Source organism: Lissotriton helveticus, chromosome 5_1 (assembly GCF_964261635.1).
Source record: "Lissotriton helveticus chromosome 5_1, aLisHel1.1, whole genome shotgun sequence".
Classification (NCBI taxonomy): domain Eukaryota; kingdom Metazoa; phylum Chordata; class Amphibia; order Caudata; family Salamandridae; genus Lissotriton; species Lissotriton helveticus.
Window position 1 is genome coordinate 1,399,052,562 of NC_136065.1, and position 23,376 is coordinate 1,399,075,937.

General features: G+C 45.3%; 1 protein-coding gene across 2 annotated transcripts in view; it reads right to left on the bottom strand.

The window, feature by feature from the left end:
* LOC144755444 (bile acid receptor-like) overlaps positions 1–23,376 on the bottom strand; it is a 614,559-nt gene that overhangs the window by 292,306 nt on the left and 298,877 nt on the right. For both annotated transcript variants that reach the window (XM_078644369.1, XM_078644368.1), the window contains exon 5: positions 3,762–3,902. In XM_078644369.1, the coding sequence (XP_078500495.1) occupies positions 3,762–3,902 (141 nt within the window). The remainder of the gene's footprint in view (positions 1–3,761; positions 3,903–23,376) is intronic.

Consider the following 23,376-nt stretch of genomic DNA (forward strand, 5'->3'; position numbering starts at 1 on the left):
AGGTCGAATTATGTGGCAGCAAATGCCACCACCCAGTTGTCGCGGCGCTCTCTCACCCAGCAGCACCAACTGGACCAGTGCTGCGAGGACATAACCAGGGTCCTGGAGCACCTAACCACCGCTGTGACGGCACTTCACACACCTGTGCTACCGGCCACTGTAGGGGGAGACGATGCCAGTGAGGGTGCTTCCAGCGTGAGCAGCCAATCTGCCACGCAGGTCCCGCCACCTAGGCGCAGTACCAGGGCAACGCCTGGTACAGCTGCCCAGGATGAGGATGAGCCTCACAGGCGCCTGGGCATTACGCGCCGGAGGCGCCTTTGACACTGTCTGAGGGACACTGCCACAGGCTGACGCTAAGCCTGCCAAGAACCTTCTTCACACTGCAGTATGCAGGAATACTGTAATTTGTAAATAGTTGAAACCATAACCTTTTTCTTGTGAATGAAACAAATACATTTATTTTGCTGCACACATTAGCCTTGTGTAATCATTACATTTTGCATACAATTGTGATATGTGGGTTGGGGGAAGAGGGTGGGCTAGAAATTGTTCGCTGTGATGTGGTTGCGACGTCTGTGGCCTTCAGCTGGGTTCTCCCCGCGTGCATGGTGCGCATGTGCTGGTGGCCGGTCGTCCCCCTCAGATTCACTGCCTGAGATGTCAACAGGTATCCGGCGCTTGGTTGCAATGTTATGAAGCATTGCACAGACAGCCACAATGCGGCAGCACGCTGCAGGACTGTAATACATCGCCCCACCTGTCTTGTGCAGAATACGGAACCTGCTCTTGAGCAGGCCAAATGTCCTTTCTATACAGTTCCTTGTCCGGATGTGCGCAACATTGTAGCGCCGTTGCTGAGGTGTGGCAGGGTTGAGGTAAGGGGTCAGGAGGTATTCCCGTAGGGCGTAGCCACTGTCACCTGAATGAGAGGAGCAGATGTTGATTGCCTGTGCAGCGCAGTTACTTCATAGCAATGTGACATTGTCGAAAAAGTGTACTTACCAAGTAGGTGTCCTTCCCCAAACTCTCCCCTGAGCAGTCGTGTGTGGAGTCAGCTGTGCCTGAAGATAAAGGAGTCATGGGTACTCCCTGGGTACTGGGCCACAATGTCGGTGATGATGGTCTTGGCATTGCAGACCATCTGTATGTTGAGGGAGTGGTAGGACTTCCTGTTGCGGTACATATACTCCGTGGCAGCTGGTGGGCAGATGGCGACGTGGGTACAGTCTATGCAGCCGAGGACATGGGGAAAATGGGCGACATTGTAAAATTGTAGTTTTGTCAGGTCCAATTCCTGTTGGCTCGTGGGAAATGTGATGTGGCGGTGGAGCTGGCTGAGCATGGCGTCAACAAAAGTGTGGAGGCAGCGTGACATGGTGGGCTGGGATATCCCCCCAGCAGCGGCTACTATGCCCTGGAAACTGCCGGAGGCCAGGAGGTGCAGGCTGCACAATACCTGCACATGTGTGGGCACAGAATTGTTTCGCCTTGTTGGGTGCTGCATGATGGGGTCGAGTTCTTGTATCAGCCAGGTGATCATTTCCCCATTCAGCCTGTATTTAGCATAAATCTGTTCTCTGGTTTGGCCCAGCAAGGTGACCCGCTGCCGGTAAATCCTTTCCTGCCTCATGCGTCTCCTCCGTGCTGCTCGCTGTAGCCTTCGCCGCCTCACCACCATGTACATCCCTGGCATTGTGGAACGCCTAATGCTGCTGCTGAATGTCCTTATGTGTGATTGGTCAGGCCTGGACCTGTTGGTGATTGGCCAACAGTTTTTCAAATTTTACTTAATCATGGCTTTTATGGTTACCACCTGCTTTGAGTTGTCCTTAAATTGCGCCGCGCAAACGTGCGAATTTGCGCTTTTTCGCGATTGTATTTTTTTCATGAATGCCGATTGAGACAATATTGCGTTTCGCTATTCATTTCGCAGATTCCGTGGTTGGTCGCTATTTCCGTATCGCTAATGCTCGACTACCCGGAGTCTGCGACTATTATAGCGTAATCGCTATTTCAATCGCTATTCTGTGTTTGCGAATTCGCTATTTTGTACTTGAATGCCGATTCCGTGTTTTGCGCCCGCAATTGCATTTTCGCAGCCATTGCGGGCGCAATTTCGCTTCATGAATCAGGCTGTTAGTCCTTAAATTCATTGCTGTTTTTATCTGGGTTAAATGCACACCCTCTGTTCAATGTTCTTAGCTCTCTGAATCTGTTCTTTTTCACTTATAGCTCCGTTTGCCTTTCTGTTTAGTGTTAGTTTGGTCATGTCTGGGCAGGTTTCTTATTTCTTCATAGCCTTGACGGTACCTTTATATTTATATGTTATCTCCTGTTGTAACATAATGTCCAATAAATCATACTGCTAACACAAATCAATTGCACTGTCGAATTACATTCTTGCTTTCCCACCCCCGGACCAAAGGTTTGGAAAACACAAAAAGAGGGAGTATCAAAAAGACAAACGTCAGAAATTAAGATCAATAAACCACACAAAGACTGTGTTAAATGTTGAGTAACAACACGCCTTTTTAAGATGACATCATAGGAAAACATTTAGAAATGCGGATCAAAGCACCCTGGTTCTCCGCATATGAAATTAAAAGTGTACATCGTATTGAAGTTGTGCTTCTATGATAGGCCTTTATCTACGTAGCTATAGGGTGGTTACGCAGTTTTCTTTCTTTTTCTGTCGATTCCAGTGCTGAAGAGTTTGGGTTTATTAAGAGCTTTCCTATGTGATTAGTTTTCGTTTATTGTTGGCACATGATATGTCTTTGCAAAGTAATATTCAAATGCACACAATGCGCCCTGCAGATTAACAGGAGGCCAAGCAGATATGCTGCACCACTGATCTGGGAGGAACTCGGAAAATGCTGATAATTTCAGAAGCCACACACATCTTCTTTGCTTAAAAAATGTGTCTCTTAATGCTAAATTGCGATGTTCGTCTGTGAGGGAGGCTATCCTTTCATTTGACACAGTCTATGAAATGGGCGAAAAATAGAAATAGATTTTGGACTGTGCTGGCACGTGCTTTTCTTGACTTAAGAGGCTAGAGATGAAAGAGCACTAACACCTAGCTAGACATGTTTAAATAATCACTGATTCCCCTGAGTAGGGCACAGTTTCTAAAGAAGAAGCATCACTGAAAACATTTACATTATAATAATGTGTGTGTGTCTGAAGATTATTTGTTGGTACTAATAACTAATATCATATAATAGGTCCGTTTACCATATGACTACGATTCAGGTGGACACTTCACCTCCAGTCCAGGGCTTTGAATTTACAAATCATTGTTTTCAGTTGTCACTGCCCAATGTGGTCAGTTGATTAAACCAAGATTACACTTCCCAGGTGTGTGTGTTAAATTAAAACCTAGGACTGGAAACGAGGTGTCCTCATCACATGGAGTCCAATGATAATCCCTCATTAGTGCATCTCAGATCTTTCGTTGACATGACTCCCTTTTAATTATTTCACCAATAAAGTTCAACAAAATTCAAGGCTCAGTTATCTCCATTTTCATCTGTACTAAGTTGGTCTTGACTTGTAATTGATTAATACATTTCGAACAGGTAAACTAATCCTCCAGCATGCAGCTCTCCCACCAAAGTCCTGACTCGTCAGTTTCAGATATTGTACCTGCTTGCATTATCTGGTAGGCTGTTAGTTGGACAAACAGAAAAACATGTAGATAGACATAGCCTAGTCTAGTGAGAGGCAACCAGATAGTTTATAAAAAGATTTCTTACACTCAGCAAGCATTCCCATTGCTTTGCACTTCTTCAGTCGACACTCCTGACACTTTCTTCTCATGTACATGTCCATTTCACAATGGCCTCCGTTTTTGCATCTGTACACTGCATTCTTGGTGATACTGCGACGAAAAAAACCTAAAAGAACAAGATGTTTATCTTTCATTGCGATTAGCACATTTACCTTGTGTTCCCGGTGAATGGTCCCTGCCTTTTCAGAACCCCCTTGAATTACATTTTTGTGCCTGTGCACTATCATACAGTGGCTGTCTACAGTATTACAGGAATTACCAATATGAAGCCAGGAGCAGCACTATGGCACGATAGTCACCTATATGCCACGTGAATTACCACCGTAATGCATGAGCGTCATTATACCATGTATGGAGGCCATTGTGCTATGGATACCTGCAACATGTCAAGAATTATTACCATCGAACAGTAAATCCAACAAATATGGCAGGAATTATCCCACACTGCCAGAGCCCCAATTGTGACAAAGAAAACCACAATATTCTAGAAATTACCACCTCTATGTCAGGGTGAATAATATTCCAGTACTGGGCACCAGTATACAATAGATGCCCAATATGTGGCGAGAATTCCCGTAATACTTCCAGGTTCACAATTATACGAGGGTGAGGCTAACTGTGCAAGGATGCATACAATATTTCAGGAATCACCACCACGCACGCCCTTCCCTCCGCTGACTACATCCTCCTCGGGGACCTCAACTTCCACCTGGAGAACAACAACGACCGCAACACCACCACCCTGCTGGACAACCTCGCAAACCTGGGACTCAAGCAGCTGGTGACCACCCCCACCCACTACGCCGGACACACACTCGACCCCGTCTTCTCATCCAGCAAGGACATTGCCTTCAGCCTCGCCACCGGACTCCACTGGACGGACCACAGCTGCGTCCACTTCAGCTTCAGAAGGACCACGATCCACCACCACCAGCAACAGGTTGCACGCAGTAGCTGGAACAAGATCACAGCCGACCAACTCGCGACCTCCCTGAGCATGAACCCCCCCACCAGCACACCGAACCCAAGCCAGGCGGCCACCAACCTCACCAAGTGGATCAGCGACTGCGCAGATGACCTCGCCCCCCTGAGGACCCCGCCTAGCAGACCCGGCAGCAAGAAAGCCCCATGGTTCACCGACGAACTCAAGAACTCCAAGAAGAACTGCCGAGCCCTCGAGAGAACCTGGCGCAGAGACCCAACTCCGGACAACATGGCGGCCCTCAAGCTCGCCACCCGAAAGCACCACCAACTCATCCGCACCACCAAGAAAACCGCATTCAAGGAACGACTGGACAACAACGCACACACCCGCAAGGAACTCTTCAACATCGTCAAAGAGCTCTCCAACCCCAACGCCGGAAACAACGACATCACCCCTTCGCAAGACCTCTGCAACTCCCTCGCCTCCTACTTCCACAACAAGATCGCGGACATACACAACAGGTTCAGCACTCAACCGACGCACGCCACGACCGAACCCCCGCCCCCCACCACCACCCTCCGCGCCTGGACTCCGATCAACACCGAAGACACCATCCGCACGATGAACTCCATCCACTCCGGATCTCCGACCGACCCCTGCCCTCACCACGTCTTCAACAAGGCCGACGCTGTCATCGCACCCCACCTGCGGGACATCATCAACACCTCCTTCAACACCGCTACCTTCCCGGAGAGCTGGAAGCACGCCGAACTCAGCGCCCTACTCAAGAAGCCATCAGCCGACCCCACCGACCTCAAGAACTACCGCCCCATCTCGCTGCTCCCGTTTCCGGCTAAAGTCATCGAGAAGACCGTCAACAAGCAGCTGGCCGCCTTCCTCGAGACGAACGGATCCCTCGACCCCTCGCAGTCTGGCTTCCGGGCAAACCACAGCACCGAGACCGCCCTGATCGCAGCCACCGATGACATCCGTGCCCTGCTCGACAACGGAGAAACAGCGGCCCTCATCCTCCTAGACCTCTCCGCGGCCTTCGACACTGTCTGCCACCGTACCCTAGTACAGCGCCTCAGCAACGTCGGAGTCCAGGAGAGGCACTGGAGTGGATCACCTCCTTCCTCGCCGGAAGGACACAGAGAGTCCGCCTCCCTCCGTTCAGATCGGAAGCCACCGAAGTCATCTGCGGCGTCCCTCAGGGCTCCTCGCTCAGTCCAACCCTCTTCAACGTCTACATGGGCCCCCTCGCAGACATCGCACGCCAGCACAACCTCAACATCATCTCCTACGCCGACGACACCCAGCTGATCCTCTCCCTCACCAACGACCCCGCCACCGCCAGAGACAAACTACACGAAGGGATGAAAGAGGTGGCCGAATGGATGAAGAACAGCCGCCTGAAACTGAACTCGGACAACACGGAAGTCCTCATCCTGGGATCCTCACCCTCCGCCTGGGACGACTCCTGGTGGCCCCCCGCCCTGGGCAGCGCACCCCAACCAACAGACCACGCACGCAACCTGGGCTTCATCCTGGACTCATCCCTCTCCATGACCAGACAAGTCAACGCCGTCTCCTCGTCGTGTTTCAACATCCTGCGCATGCTACGCAAGATCTTCCGGTGGATCCCCACCGAGACCAGGAAGACGGTCACCCAGGCCCTCGTCACCAGCCGTCTGGACAACGGCAACTCCCTCTACGCCGGAACCACCGCCAAGCTCCAGAAGAGACTTCAGCGGATCCAGAACGCCTCAGCACGTCTCATCCTGGACATCCCCCGTCGCAGCCACATCTCCGGACACCTGAGAGACCTGCACTGGCTCCCGGTCAACAAGAGAATCCCCTTCCGACTCCTCACCCACGCACACAAAGCCCTACACAACCAAGGCCCGGGATACCTCAACAGCCGCCTCAACTTTTACGCTCCCAAACGCCAGCTTCGATCAAACGGCCACGCCCTCGCCGCCGTCCCCCGCATCCGAAGAGCCACCACAGGAGGACGGTCCTTCTCCTACCTCGCCGCCAAGACATGGAACTCCCTCCCGACCCACCTCCGCCTGACCCAGGACCACCTCGCCTTCAGGAAGCAACTCAAGACCTGGCTGTTCGAGCAGTAGCGGACCCCCCTCCCTAGCGCCTTGAGACCCTTTGGGTGAGTAGTGCGCTATATAAATGCTGTGATTGATTGATTGATTGATTCTGTCAGGATTCCCATTAGAACAGAGATAAGCACCATCATAACAGGGATGCTCATAACATGCCAAGAATTACCACCATTATACCAGAATGAGTAGTATATTTGATGTTAACACAGTCAAAACATGGATGTCTACAACAGTTCAAGAAATACTACAGTTCTGCCTTGGCCAGCATAGATGTAAGCAAGATACCAAAAATGACCAGCTTTAAGCGAGGGTCTGCATTTTTGTAAGGATGTCATCATGCTATGGATTCCCACAGGTTTCCAGGAAACGTCACCATTATGTAGGCTCAAACATTTTACGAGCAGTGTGCCATCTGAGATCTTGGAGTGGAGACATATGGCCTATTTCAGAGGAAAGAGACACACAAGGCTGCCATTTTACAGTAAAGGAGGAGGCATACAGGAGTTCCCCAGAAACCAGGAAGAAGGGGTGGTAGTACCTCAGCTGACTAGAGGGAAGTGCGAGATGGGCATGCCTCAGACAACTGAGGGAGAGGGTGAATGAGTTGACTGGTAGGCATCTGGTGACAGGCGTGTACATTAGGTAGTGACTGAAAGTCCCTAAGGTCGGACTACATCTTATGTAGCCCCTACTCCATCTTGATTAGAGGAGGTCGCCATCTTCCCTCTCTTACACAATGGGAATTGCTATCTTTCCCGATTTATGTAGAATGATTGTCATGTCTGCCATTGAAAGCCGAGGTTGCCTGGCCTTATCTTTCTAAAAACTGCGAAAACATAAAACCCTTAGATTAATGACACAGATACAACCATCAGTGCAACATATAACTAAAATAGTGTAGTCTGAATTGACATCCTTTTCCCTTATATGTTCATACTGAAATGTCTAGGACACACACATCGATGCCCATAATCTGTCGGACATTCCCATTTTGCTAAGTTTTAGTAAGTAAGGACAACCACTTGTTAGGAGAGGACCTTCCCACTAGTATCGCCCGAGATTATGCTAGAGACAATCTCACCTACTGTCTGCACACTTCACACTTTGCAGATGCTACATCTCGCCTGCCTGAAGCTGATAATACTGTGTGCCTGAGGAAGGCCGACTGACTGCTACAGCAGTGTGTGTTTGCCTTTTGTGGAGAACACTGTCTTTCAGCCTCAGTTTGTAAAGACAGCCTTTGCTGTCAACAATTTATGCAGTGCTACTCTTCTCCCTAAGAAACTAGATTGCAAGTTACTTTGTCTTCCATGCTCTCTTAGTATAGTGCATTTTAGTAAACGTTAGGGTGTTAGGTTATGATTACATTTTAAATGACATTATAACAATGCTTGAAATATTCATTTCATTCTTGTTATTTATAACATTGTGTTTTATAATATTGTGTGTATTTGTTTTAGATGTGCTGAGAAGCAGTGTTCCTTAAGGAATAGTTTTAACTCAATAGCATTCATTCTTCTTTGTTCAGGGTGTGTGACACCTTGAATAATGAAATAACGTTTGTTGCTGTTTCCACAGTGCCCCATATCACTTTATGGGATTGTTAGTAACCGAAAGGCAACACTTCTATGTCAATTACACATTGGCTAGTGTCTCTAACTTGTCTTTCACATTCATTGCTGGTGCATTGAACCAATTTCACACGTATCACCCATGGGTGGGAAATCACAACTGATAAAGTTATGCCAAAGTCTTAACTTAAGCAACAGTACATGCGGGAGGGAGCTAATGCGTTTGGTGTCATGGCCGCTGAATACTTTTTCCTGTTTTTTTCCTCTGCTGCAAATGGGAGCGGAGAACTCTCTTATAACTTTTGAGATCCTGTTGAAGGGTGGGGTGGGTGAAACATAAAGGGAGACAAACTGATTAAAGCTTCCCTTCCATGGCCCTGAGAGAGCTAGGAGGCTTGCTGGATTGGTGCATGTCAGTAAAGATAACTGGATGGTAGAGTATTGTGTATCAGAAATTGAGGATGACAATCGTGACAAGTAAAGACACCAAAGCCAAGATGAACAAGGAAACAGCAATGAAACATAGCAAAAATGAAGATCTAGAGGCTAGATTGAGGTGCAATATTGCTAGAATAATAGGTGTGACTGCTAAGACTGCTAGTACAGGGAACATGGACAAATTCGTAGAGACCCTAACTATAGACCTACTTGGGCTGGGCACTTTTTATGAGCTGTTTGGCGTTGAGCTGGTGCATTAATTTCTGGCCCAGAGGCAGATCCCAGGGACTTAACCCAGAAACCTGTTGTTGGGAAGGAGACGTGGTGGGAGATATGCACCACTGCAGTGTGCAGTGTGAATGAGGTAGAGAATAGAATTAAACAAAGGTGAGTGCAGACATCACATTGCTAGCAAAGAGGGCACAGGAACACAGGCATGGTAAATGACATGGACAGAACTAGAAAAGGAAACTTCTCCTCAATGTTCATTGGAATTTCCAAGCACTCAATAAGTCAAGAAAGTCTTATATTTATAATATCCACTGTCCTTTATTCGAACATCCAGGCTTTTCACATTGCCATTTATCAATAACACTCCTTGTCATTATTAGAGCTCCTTGACATCAATATAACTCCTTGCCTTGCCAACGGGTGTTTCGTCTGTTTTAAATTAAAACAAGACTTCATCAGGGCTGAAACATGAGATATTGGCATCATAAGGAATGAGGACAGATGATGTAGTTTGAAAAAGCGAGGGATATAAGGTTCATCCCATCACCAAGGTATTTCACCCGAATAGTGCCATGCATGTCCCTTTAATGTTTAAGGATCATTGTGAATCTTGTAAAGAGAACTATCCAAGAAAGAATATAAGCAGAAGAAGAAGAGGATGAGAGATCATAGAAGTTATTTAATCCAAATCGTGTGTGTTCAGTCACCTTTGGAACAATTAATTCCCAAATGTGTCCTAAAGAACTCAAACTCATGCTTTTAGGTATTGTATACCTGCATACAAGGGCGGAGAGAGCTCACCATCACGGTATTCTCAATTTTTATCTGCGCTGTAATGGATATTGCTTCCTATAGGTCATCAAATTATCTGAAATTTAAACCCCATGTTTATACACTGTTACAAGCTATTTGTCTATTGATCTAAATTATCTCATAATGTTGCCTCACTTAGCAAAGTCGCAAGCGTCTGGTTGCAAAGGAATTTATAATAATTAGTCAGTGCATCTTCATATCTAAAAATAGAGACAGAGGCACTGCTTATCACATAAACCAATCTATGCCCTCGTAATTCTGATTTTACCCATAAAGTTTAAATTAACCGTACGAGAACAAACAAAACTAACCCTTCCAAAGTATTACTTGTTCTTAACTAAATAATGTGTTGAGGACATTAGCTGGCATGATTCTCGCTCTTACTATGGGAAAGGTCGTTCCCGCCGTGTAACCGGATCGTGGCGGTCAGGGTGAGCGCCATATTGGTTTTCTCTTTTATACTTGCGTGGTACATATCCACGTATTCGCCTATCCTTTGTGGCGGCCATCTTAGCATATATATGTTATCACCCAGATTGATATCAAAAGTTTACTAGATTGTGGTTTCTCATTGTTCAGTGTCCGAAACTGCCCATGAGAAATTGTAATAACCTATTTACAAAACTGTCAATGAGAAATATTAAATCTCTCCATGCATTAGGTCTGGTTCCCCTTTGACAATATACGTGGTACATGGAGTCTATAGATATAGAGACATATTATCGAAACAGCTGGACTCCCCATCATTCAACTGCATCATACTACTGTCATCATAGTGTCTGATGCCCATTATTGTAATATTTTTAAGTTACCGGAAGACACAGTAGTCCTAAGAAAATATTTAATGTTAAGATAACTCATGAGGGACTGGTGTATGAGCACGTCTCCATATGTTTCCAATAGATTTAATGATTCACAAGATATTTAACAGTAGATATAGCCATCATGTGTTGGCTATTCTGTAAAGTAAATCTATTCCATAGTGTGTATTGATCCAAATTATGGACAAGCTAAAATAGTGTCCTTATTATGAATGCTGTAGGTTATGGTCATTTTGCATGCTAATGGATCATAATAGTAATTTAATCTGTGATCCCCCAAGCAGTGAAATAAAATCATGCTTAGATCAGAAGGTGAAAGGAGACAGAAAGACAAAGAATGGTGATCAGATGGTGATGATTCCATCCCATATTAGAACTAGAAATATTAACAAATTACAGTACATTGGAAACAGTAGTATGTACATAATATCTAGGAAATGACTTCTATTTATAGTATTTCACAAGTTCGTATATCACATCACAAAACGAGACTGCATGCTGAATGATGACGATATACCAATACCATTAATCATCAGATTTCATGAAGTCGTATATCACATCACAGTAACGATAATGCATACTGAATGTTGACAATATGCCAATACCATTAGTCGTCATACATGTTCATTACATGTATATGGTAAACTCTAATGATCAACAGTAGTCCAATTATTACAGGGTATACAGAACAATGTTCTAATAAAATCATTTAAGTCTCTAATTTGAACATTAGGATCCTACCCTTAATGTGTCATCATTTCAGCTGTTCACAATGTGCTAAAGAAAGTGTTCACTCTCCTAGAAAGTAATACAGTTCACTCTCTATATTCAGACCTTCCTCCACTGCCCCAAGGACCATAATCCATAGCACCTTTCTTTCTCTTATGTATTTTATGTTGAGAATTTTGAATTAGATATTATCTGTATATATGTAATTGGGTGTTTTCATGATTGTGTGTCTAGTCTTGGTATCTAAGCATCTGTACTGTCCTTTCTTGTGTACTATCTCTTCACTTCACTGTTCGTCATCTACCTCTTGGGGCTTTCTCTACGTTGAAGTATTTATGATATTGTTATATATATTTGTGACATCTTCGAAAGAGGTTATAAAAATGATTTGTATATTTTTTGATAATAAATCTTGATAAACAAACTGGTCTATGGGACTTGTATATTCCTGGATTTACTACCATTTCCAAAAGTAAATATTAGGGAGAAGATTTTGTTGTTATTTAGTACATAATCCATATCGCCTCTTGGCATCATAGCCTTAGTTCTCTATTACTACCCCTCTCTACAGGTGGAACTGTTTCCAGGCCATGAAAGTGGACGAATCTATGTTGGTCCTGTTTGTCACAAGTGAGTGTGTGTACTGCAAAAGGATATCTAGAATCCCCTTGTTTCACTGCCCTAAAGTGTTCCTGAATTCCCTCTCTAAGCATTCTGATCGTATTTCGTCCATGAATTTTGTTGCACTCACATATTAGTACATAAACCACAAACCGAGTGTAACAGTTGATATTGGTCTTAATCACAAATATTGGACTTTGGTTGTATGTAAATTCCCTCAGTTCCCTGGATAATCTGCACATTGAGCAATGTCCGAATTTATGCGAACCTTTGTTCCGTGCTGTCGTTTCGTGCTGTCAGCCAATTGTCTTTCTTTGTCTGTAAAGGGTAACTCGGACTAATAAGTCCACCCAATGTCATGCCTCTATGAAATGTTATACTTGGATTTGTTGTGATGTGTAATGCAATATTCTTGTCACCAGTCAGTAGATACCAATGTCTCTTTAATATTCTACTTAGCTCTCCTGTGTTACTCCCATAGGACATATTGGGTCTGATCAAGTCCTTTTGTCTTTTTTTCATTTTGGGGTAGTCTGAGAGCGTGGCTGCCCTATCCAATTTGATTGCTCTAGTGAAGGATATATTCATTATATTCTTGTCATAGCCTCTAGTGTGAAATCTATTTTTGATTCCCTTCAATTCTTTGGGTATTCATCATCACAACACAGTTCCTTCTGGCCCTAACCATCGTGCCAAAAGGTATTGCTTTTATCTGATGGTTTGGATGGGCTCGGCTCGCATGTAGCACTGCATTACATGCTGTCTCTTTCCTGTACATCCTACTTTTCAGTTGTTGATTTTGTATATAGAGTTCTACATCAAGGAACTACATTTTGTACTTTGATATTTATCGTAAATGACATATTGTATGTGTTAGATTCCAATTGATGTATAAAGTCATGCAATTCCTCTATGGAGCGTGTCCATATCAACAGAAAATCGTAGATATATCTACCTCAATGGTGGATAAATTGTATGCAGCGTGCCCCTCCTCCTCAAACCACCCCATAAAGAGGTTTGTATAAGAAGGAGCAAATCTGATCTGGAGCCCATTGCAGTCCCACTGATCTGTTGGTACCACTTGCCTTTGAATAGAAACACATTGTTCTCTAGAATAATATTTATAATTTTCAAGACCATTTCTGTATGCGATAATAGTTCAGCTGGTCTTTTGTTCAGAAAGTGTGTAATTGCTGTCAATCCACGTTCTGGAGTAATGTTCGTATACATGGATACAACGTCCAATGCCACCAAAGTCATCTCAACATCCCACAATGTTTCATTCATCATATTAAGCACATGTTTTGTATCCCTGATATACAATGGCAGTTTTGGTACCACAAAGTGTGATAGGTGTTCAGGAGGCCCCCTATACCAGAAACAATAGGTCTCCCGGGTGGAAAGTGGGCCTTTTTGTGAATCTTGGGTAGGGTACACAAGCACGGGAATTTGGGTTTGTCGATGTTGAGATAGGTTTACTCTTCAATAGTCAATAGTCCTTCCTCATACCAGCCTTTGAGATGTCTATTAACAGTACACATTATTCGTGGTATGGGATTGCTGTCTAACGCAATATAGCAGGCAGAGTTAGCAAGTTGGGAATAAACTTCATTGTTGTAATCTGTTCTATTCATAGCCACTATGCAGCCTCCTTTATCAGCCTCTCTGATAATTAAGGTGTTGTCATTTCTCAGTGTATGAAGTGCATCCCTCTCCTGTCTGGTGAGATTGTCCGTACTTCATAGCCTACCCATTGCTAGTTTGTTAGATACTCGGTCTAGACGATTAGACACATTCTTGTAAAACACATCACAACAATTATCCGGTGGGAGATTTGGGGTCCACTTTGATTTTGGTTTCAACTCACTGTCCTTAGTATGTCCAATGTCTATACCCAAATGAGACAGAAGTTCTTTTACATCAGTTGGTTCCCTCCCTCATAATCGAGGGAAAGTAAAAGAGCAGTATCAACTGCATCTTGTATTGATAAGTCACCTTGAGGTATCCTTCTAGTATCAGGTTTAGCACTGGTCAACTGTGTGGAGAAATGTTTCTCAAGCTTGAGCTTATGTATAAATTTGTATAAGTCAATCTTTAACTGTTCATTATTTACAATATTTGAGGGACAAACCCCAAGACCCTGCTTCAAAACTTTTATCATGTCATCAGTTAACATTCGATCTGATAGGTTCATAATCTTCACATTCATGTGTGCTTATCATCTATACCATGCACATTATTTCTTTTTGTTCCATTACCTGGTGCGCCTGCCTTCCCCGTCGCCTAACTGATCCCTTTGTTCTTTTGCCCCATCTAGTTTACCTATACTTCCAGAGCGTATAGTGCCCTTCCGATTTCCTATCCTGATCCTCCTCATTTCCTCCATAAACGATTGTTTCCTAAATCTGAGATGCCCCAGCCTGTTCCTTGTTACTTTCACTATCGCTGGATGCTATACTTGAGGTCTTCCTTGCTGTCTCGGTCGGTATATCAGTACCTCATGTAGCTTTTTTACTAATCAGGTGATCAAATTTACTTGCAAATGTAAACACTCGCCCTGCTAAGTAATCCCTTTAGTCTCTCCTCAGTTTCCGTGCTTTACACATTTTTATGTCTTCCTGATGCTTCCTAAGTATTTCCTTCAGTATTACATAGTTTTTCTGTTGCTTCTAACAAATTCATACCCATGATCTCTTTTTCTACATCTTTAATTTCATTCTGTAACATAGCTACCTTTCTTTCAGCATTGAATCAAAATCTCCATCAGATTAATCAAATTGTTAGTGAGTTCCTTCTCCCATCTCAGTAGAAGGTCAGCCTCAAGGTCGTCGTAGGTGGGAAATATTTGTGCTCTTAGGCCCCTAGGGATTCTGTTGAGTTTCATGTATTGCTTCAATGTTGTTGCATCCCACCATTTAGATTGTTCAGTTATCTTTAATCTCTCTAATCTTATAAACTTTCCCTTCAACCCCTCATTCCTTACTATTTTCGACTGTATAGCCAAGACTGTACTTAAATTGCTGAAAAGCTCTTCCGCTATCTTTTCCCTATCTGTTATTTCAATATCATTCCAACTTAATAGACCTCGTAGCAAAATACAAACCAGGTGGTGCTGCATGCCTAATACAAAAACAAAATAGGGTGGTGGCTGTGTGAGCTCTCCCCCTTGTATAGAGTTAAAGTTAAAGGTTTTATAAAGTGCTCGTAGACCAAATGGTTTCTTGGCGCTGAGGATGGAAGTACGAGGGGGACGCAGGTGCCGCCTATTCGGCAAAGGCTTGCGAGAAGAGCTCGGTCTTCAGAGCCCTACGGAAGTCCATGTAGGAAGCAGTAGTCCTAATGTTGAGGGGAAGAGTATTCCAAAAGGAGGGAGCCAAGAAAGAGAAGCTCCTGCCACCGTGTTTCTTCCTTCTGTAACGAGGAATGCACAGAAGGTGCTTAGAGGAAGACAGAAGAGCACGAGCGGGAACGTAAGCCTTAAGCAACTATACAATACCTAATAGCATGAGTTTTAATTATTTAGGACACATTTGGGAATTAATGGTACCAAAGGTGAAGGAAAAAACACACAATTTGGATTAAATCATTCTCTCTTAGATAGTTCTCTTTACAAGATTCACAATGATCCCTAAACATGAAAGGGACGTGAATGGCAAAATTCGGGTGAAAAACCCTTGTGATGGGATGAACCTTATATCCCTCCCTGTTTCATGATTTGGCCTCATTCTTTTTGATGCCATTATCTTATGTTTCAGCCCAGATATAGTTGTGTTTTTAATTTAAAACAGGCAAAATACGTGTTGGCAAGGCAAGGAGTTGTATTGATGGCAAGGGGCTCTATTAATGACATGGAGCTTTAGTGATAAATGGCAATGTGAAAACCCTGGATGTTTGAATAATGGACAGTGGAGTTAATAAATATAATAATTTCTTGATTTATTGAGTGCTCAGAGATTCTAATGAAATATTGAGGAGAAGTTTCCTTTTCCAGTGGAGGAAGATTTGGTGGCTCTCCCTCCTCCTGAGCACCGGCCAAAGTATATGGACATTGAGACACTTACATTACTTTGTACCAGTATTGAGTGTGCGCTGATTCTCCCAGGCACCACCCTATTTTGTATGGACAGAACTAAATATGCTAACCGACATCTCCTAGGTCAAGGGGGCTAGCAGTAATAGTAATAAGATTCCACTAAGGTTGCTCATTTGTGACATAAGATGGTTAAATGACCATAGGAAAATGTGCAACATTTTGCCCTACTTGAAGTGACATTCAATAAATGTTGCCCTTATTCAAGATATACACCTTACACTGCAAATCTAAGTGTGGCATTCGTAACTCAATAAGCGGTTTGTGCTCCATGGTGTCCTTCAACTCTCATTGAAGAGGGGCATTACTGTGGGTCAAGAAAGGCTGCAATGTATGCATCACAGACATAATTTCAGACCCAAATGACAAATATGTTGTGGTGACGTAGTCCCTGGAGCGGAAACGGTTGGTCATAGTTGGTACCTATGACCCTAATCATGATAGTCTACAGCTTTATGCAGACAGTTTGTAGGTAATAAACATTCAAATATCGCATAAGAATACGAGGCCGTGACTTTAATAGCATTTTAAACCATGAGTTGACTACATAATCATGTGTTGTCTCATGAGTTCAATCCTGTACACATCTAGCATGCACACAATTCCGATGATCAGTCTCCAGTTCTGGTTGAGATGGTTCTCTAGACAGACCTCCCCCTTACTTTTTGTGGAGGGTCCTCCCAGTCGCTATTGAATGCTGTACTTAGGTCCAAAATTGCTGCAGCCATTAGGCTATATGTTGACCATCATGTGTGATCAGTTGAACACTTCAAAATTGTAGGGGAGGTCTTCAAAGAATACAGTTGCAGTATAAGTATAGCCAAGCACGCTGGTGTAAGAAAGTTACTACAACACAGCCTGACACATTTAGAGCAGGAAATAGCTCTACTAGAGTGGTATGATGTGCACAACATAATAACCACATTTTAAATGAAATTCACTCCAAGTTAGGGGAGTACTACAGTATGGGGATAGAAAGATCAATTATTTAGGCCATTATGCTGCGGGCAGAGCGTATGACGGGGAGCACCCTGCTATATCCCAGTTGGTGTGAGGGGGTTATGGTTTGTATTAAGGTGACTGACTGTTGATGTATGATTCTCATTTGATTGCTGAAAGTTTTAAACAATATTACAACGAACTCTACGGTTTGTGTATGAGGGGTGCAACAATAATTGTATGAAATTATCTTGAAGAATTACTAATCGCCTGCTTAGAAAATGCTGTCAAAGAAATATTGATTGCTTCTTTGACAGCAGAAGAGATTGCATATGTCATCAGGAGCATGCCAAATGGCCTTGCTCTGGGCAGAGATTGTCACCACTATTGTTTTTACAAATATTTCTTAGAGGAATTGATCCGCCCCACATCACTTGATTATTTAAAAGTGGTGGAGAATGCCCAAATCCTACCCTCTAAGAGGAAAGCTCTAGTAGTCACCATTCTTAAGTCTGACAAGCACGCATAACTTTACTCCTCATATAGACTGCTTTCGTTACTAAATAGGGATGCTAGAATACTTGCAGCCAGAGACAACTGCTAATGGGTCAAGTAAAATATATGTTCTGGCTGATCCTTCTTGAGCAGTCTGGCTACATCCCTGTTACAACTATGCACATCCTTAGGCCATTTTTGGCACAGTCTTGCAAATAGACCCTGAGGTAAACACAGTGTCAATATTTCTAGATGCCGAGAACTCCTTTCACTAAGTCGAGTGAGACTTCATGTTTGCAGTGCTGACAAAGATTGGGATTGGAGAGATCTTTCTCAAATGGATACTTTTGGACTCCGCTCTTTTTGCAGGGTCATCCCCAGACTTTTTGCCTTCGCTCCTCCATTTTTTTCTAAATTCGTTTTTGTTAGCATTTGAACTCCTTGCCCTTTACCACTGCTAACCAGTGCTAAAGTGCTTGTGCTCTGGCCTTAAAACATTTTCAAATTGGCTTATCCCCAATTAGTATATTTTGTTTACTCATAAGTTCCTAGTAATATGGCACTACATGTGCCCAGGTCTTGCAAATTAAATGCTACTGGTGGTTCTGCAGCACTGTTTGTGCCCTTTCTTGAGTAACCCTTTAAACGTGTCTCAGGCTTGCCATTGCAGCCTGTGTGTGTCTCCGGACTCAGCGGTTGCTCCCACTCGCCTCCTGCAGCTTCTGGTATTGTAGCGCTGCTCTCCTCCTCAAGCGCCTCGCACTGCTGCTGCCTGATTAACTATTTGTGCCGAGTAATCGTAGCGCTGCTCTCCTCTTCAAGCGCCTCGCGCTGCTGCAGTTTTAGTGACTCTGCTAATTGAAACCCGGATTTGGTGCCTGTGTGCTCAGCAGTGCCCACGGGAGTATTTAATTGAAATCTAACATTTACAAGACGATTATTGTCTTCCTTGTGGCCAATATCGGCGTGTTAGCCTGTTTGTGTGTATTTCAAGCGATCGCCATTTGGTTGTGCCTTCAGCCCGTCCCTCCCCCCACGCTCCCGCCTCCCAGCCGCCCCGCCCACGCTCCGCCCCCCCCACTCTCCATTTATGTCGGATGTCCACACGCGCAGCGTCCACGCGCTACGGCCGCGCCGAAGGTGCGACAAAGGTAAGCCCATCTTCGCCCGTCCGCGCCTGGATCGCGCCCAGCGCCAGACCCCCTGGTCCCCGTAATGCCCAGCCCACTCGCATCACTTACGATGCCACCACCCTCCTAGCCCTTAACCCCGGCCGCTCCCCCAACTGCTTCCAAGCCGCTCCTGGACACACCCATGGACCCTTCTCTTGCAACACCTGCAAGTTCGACGGCACCAAGAACAACTCCTCACCCACTAATACCAACCAGATATCTGACACCAACCACCTACAATGCATCCTGCTCAACACCCGCTCGGTCCACAGGCACGCCATCGACCTCTGGAATCTACTAGACACCATCTCACCGGACGTCGCCTTCCTAACAGAAACATGGATGAATGCCTCTTCAGCCCCAGACATCACCATTGCCATCCCGGAAGGATACAAGATCATCCGCAAGGACCGCATCAAGCATACAGGAGGAGGCATCGCTATCGTCCATAAGAACTCCATCCGCATCTCAACCAGCTCAGATGTCAACCTTGCCAGCGCCGAACACCTCCACTTCCAGATCCACACCGACCCCAAGACCACACTCAGAGGCACCCTCCTCTACCGACCTCCAGGACCCCGTGCACAATTCAGTGACGACATCACTGACTTTATCACCCCACACGCCCTCCCCTCCGAGGACTACATTCTATTGGGAGACCTCAATTTTCACCTGGAAAAAAGCAACGACAGCAACACCACCGCCCTTCTGGACAATCTCGCCGACCTCTGACTCAAACAACTTGTCTCTACGCCCACCCACATCGCAGGTCACACGCTCGACCCTATCTTCACCTCCAGCAAACATATCTCATTCAGTCACACCACAGCTCTTCACTGGACAGACCACAGCTGCGTTCACTTTACCTACAATAAGACCACAATCCACAACCAACCTCAACCCACCCTGCGAAGAAACTGGAACAAAATCACCAACGACCAGATCTCCTCATCGCTTCTACTAAACCCCCCCGCCCACTCCTCAAACCCCGACCAAGCAGCCATTAACCTCACCCAATGGCTATCCAACAGCGCCGACATCCTAGCACCGTTGAAAAAACGCCAAAGCAAACTAGGCAGCAAAAACGCATCCTGGTTCAACGATGATCTTAAGAAATCGAAGAAACAATGTCGCTCCCTCGAAAAGGCCTGGAAAAAAGACCCAAACACCAGCACCAGGGACGCCTTCAAAAACGCCACCCGCATACACCACCAACTAATCCGGTCTGCCAAAGAAAGCCGCATTCAAAGACCGTCTAGATAACAACGCCCACAACAGCAAGGAATTATTCAACATCGTCAAAGAATTTACCAACCCATCAGCCAACTCCAACGACATCACCCCCTCCCAAGCCCTCTGCGACTCCCTAGCTTCCTTCTTCCACAACAAAATCGCAGACATCCACAACAGCTTTGATAACCGACCCGGAGACCAACCCACCCAACCTCCTGCAGGACCTTCACCCCCCTTGAACATCCTTAACGACTGGAACCCAATCTCCATGGAGGACACCATCCGCCTGATGAACTCCATCCACTCAGGATCCCCCACAGACCCATGCCCTCACCACATCTTCAACAAAGCAGACTCCATCATAGCACCACACCTCCGAGATGTCATCCACTGCTCCCTCAACTCCGCCACCTTCCCGGAAAGCTGGAAACACGCAGAACTCAGCGCCCTTCTGAAAAAACCCACAGCTGACCCCACCGAACTCAAAAACTACCGCCCCATCTCGCTTCTTCCATTCCCGGCCAAAGTCATTGAGAAAGCTGTCAACAACCAGCTCGCCGCCTTCCTCGAAGCCAACAAATCCCTAGACTCCTCACAGTCCGGCTTCCGAGCCAAACACAGCACTGAAACCGCCCTCATCGCAGCAACAGACGACATTCAAACTCTACTGGACAATGGAGACACAGTCGCCCTCATCCTCCTCGACCTCTCCGCTGCCTTCGACACAGTCTGTCATAGCACCCTTATACAGCGCCTCAGAGACGTAGGAATCCAAGGAAAAGCACTGGAATGGATCACCTCGTTCCTCACCGGAAGAACACAGAGAGTCCGCCTCCCACCATTCAAGTCAGAGGCCTCTGAAGTCATCTGCGGCGTGCCACAAGGATCGTCACTCAGCCCCACCCTCTTCAACGTATACATGAGCCCCCTTGCGGCCATCGCTCGCCAACACAATCTCAACATCATCTCCTACGCGGATGACACTCAACTGATCCTATCACTCACCAAAGACCCTAACACCGCCAAAACCAACTTACACGAAGGAATGAAAGAAGTAGCCGAGTGGATGAAGCACAGCCGTCTGAAACTGAACTCAGACAAAACAGAAGTCCTCATCTTAGGTACCTCCCCCTCCGCCTGGGATGACTCTTGGTGGCCAGAAGCCCTTGGAAAAGCACCCATCCCGACGGACCACGCACGGAACCTGGGCGTCATACTGGACTCCTCACTCTCGATGACCAGACAAGTCAACGCCGTTTCATCATCTTGCTTCAACATTCTTCGCATGCTCAAAAAAACATTTCGCTGGATCCCCACTGAAACTAGAAAAACGGTCACCCACGCACTGGTCACGAGCCGCCTGGACTACGGAAACACACTATACGCCGGTACCACCGCAAAACTCCAGAAAAAACTCCAACGCATCCAGAACGCTTCAGCCAGGCTCATACTAGACATCCCGCGTAAAGAACACATCTCTGGTCACCTGAAAAACCTCCACTGGCTCCCCGTAAATAAGAGGATTACTTTCCGCCTCCTAACCCACGCACACAAAGCACTTTACGAACTTGGGCCCGAATGCCTCAACACAAGATTGTCCTTCTACACCCCCTCCCGTCAGCTGCGATCCTCCAACCAAGCCCTTGCCACTGTACCTCGCATCAACAAAACCACCATGGGAGGTAGATCCTTCTCCTACCTGGCAGCTAAAACCTGGAACTCACTTCCCACTCACCTTCGCCTTACTCAGAACCACCTAGCATTCAGAAAGCAACTTAAAACTTGGATATTCGACAAGTAATTCCCCACCCTTCCTCTAGCGCCTTGAGACCCTATGGGTATGTAGCGCGCTATATAAATCTCTTGACTTGACTTGACTTGTGTTTACAGTTTTAAACTGCCATTTAGACCTGGCAAAATAAACCTTATGCCAGTTCCAAACATTCATTTTTAATACATATAAGAATGGCTCTCGGATTTTTAGTAATTATTTTTTTACCAATCGACCTGTATTTATCCTTATTTATTGTTTGGCCATTTTTTGGGTATTTATCCATATTTATTTTGTGTTTTGAGAATAAATGGAGTTGTAAAATTGTAATTTTCCACATGTATTTAACTGATGAACATGCACTCATACTTTGATGCCTGTCGCATTTTAGCAAATTAGGCAGCCAAATAAAACAAAACACTACACCCACAGGGAAATATTACTATTATACTTCATATATATGTTAACATATGATTGTGTTAATGGAGAGCATGGCAAGTCACTCACAAGCAGCACAATTTTCAGTATTTTTCCACTTTTTTTAAAAATAAATACAAACAGGAAACACATTGTTGTTTGTCTGGATGTATCTGTAAAACTGGGGGCCTTACATATAAGTCACTTCTATGGTAGGCCCTGGACAGCAGTTTTACGTTTTACATATCCTGGTAGTGAAAACTCTTACATTCGTTTTCACTACTGCAAGGCCTAATTCTCTCATAGGATAACAATGAAAATACCTTATTTCGTTTTATAGCTGTAATTTCCAAATGGGAACAGGTAACCCCTTCATGTTTGGTGTCTCTAGAATTAGAATTTAAAATCCTAGTTTAAGGTGAAGTTGGATTTTAACTTACAATTCTGAAAATGACACTTTCAGAAAAGTTGGCATTTTTCTGCCTTAGCCATTTAGTGCCTTAGCCTGTCTCTGGTCACCGGACTAGGTGTAGCCGACAGCTGAGTTTTTTGTATTGCTCCTGGACAGCCACACACAAAAGGGAGCTTAGGTTTGCCTGCATGGGCCATCACTGGCAGGATGGAAGGGAGGAGCTGGGCACAACCCCACTTATACTTAAATAGGCTGTGTCTTGCCGCCACACAACAGGCTGCATACCCACTGTAGTTAATCCGGAGCAAGGACAGGGAGGTACGATGCCTGAGGACTTCAAAGAGAAACCTGTAGATGCTTCTCCCCCACATCAGAGGCACACCTGGGTTTAAACACTGGACTTCAGGCACCGCCACTTCAGCACACTTCTGGAACTGTGGAAACTCCGCCTGGAAGAAGGACTACTCTACTGCTGCTACAAGGACTGCCACTCTGCTGGACTGCTGTTCTAAAGGAACTACTGCCCTGCTGTGCTAACATGCTGCCCTCTGCCCTCTTGCCTGGGGATGAAATACTAGAACTGCGACTTCATCTTGAACTCAGGACCCCAGAGTCACTTCATGGGCTAGTCTGTTAAACTCCTGATCTAAGCCTCAGGGACATACAAAGCTCCCCAGCTAACTCCTGGACTTAGATGCAGCGAATCGTGACCCCAAGTGGTGTCTCTCAGTTCCTGGACCTTTGGTGTGGCTCACCTGCTGTTAAATCATGCATTTGCCCTC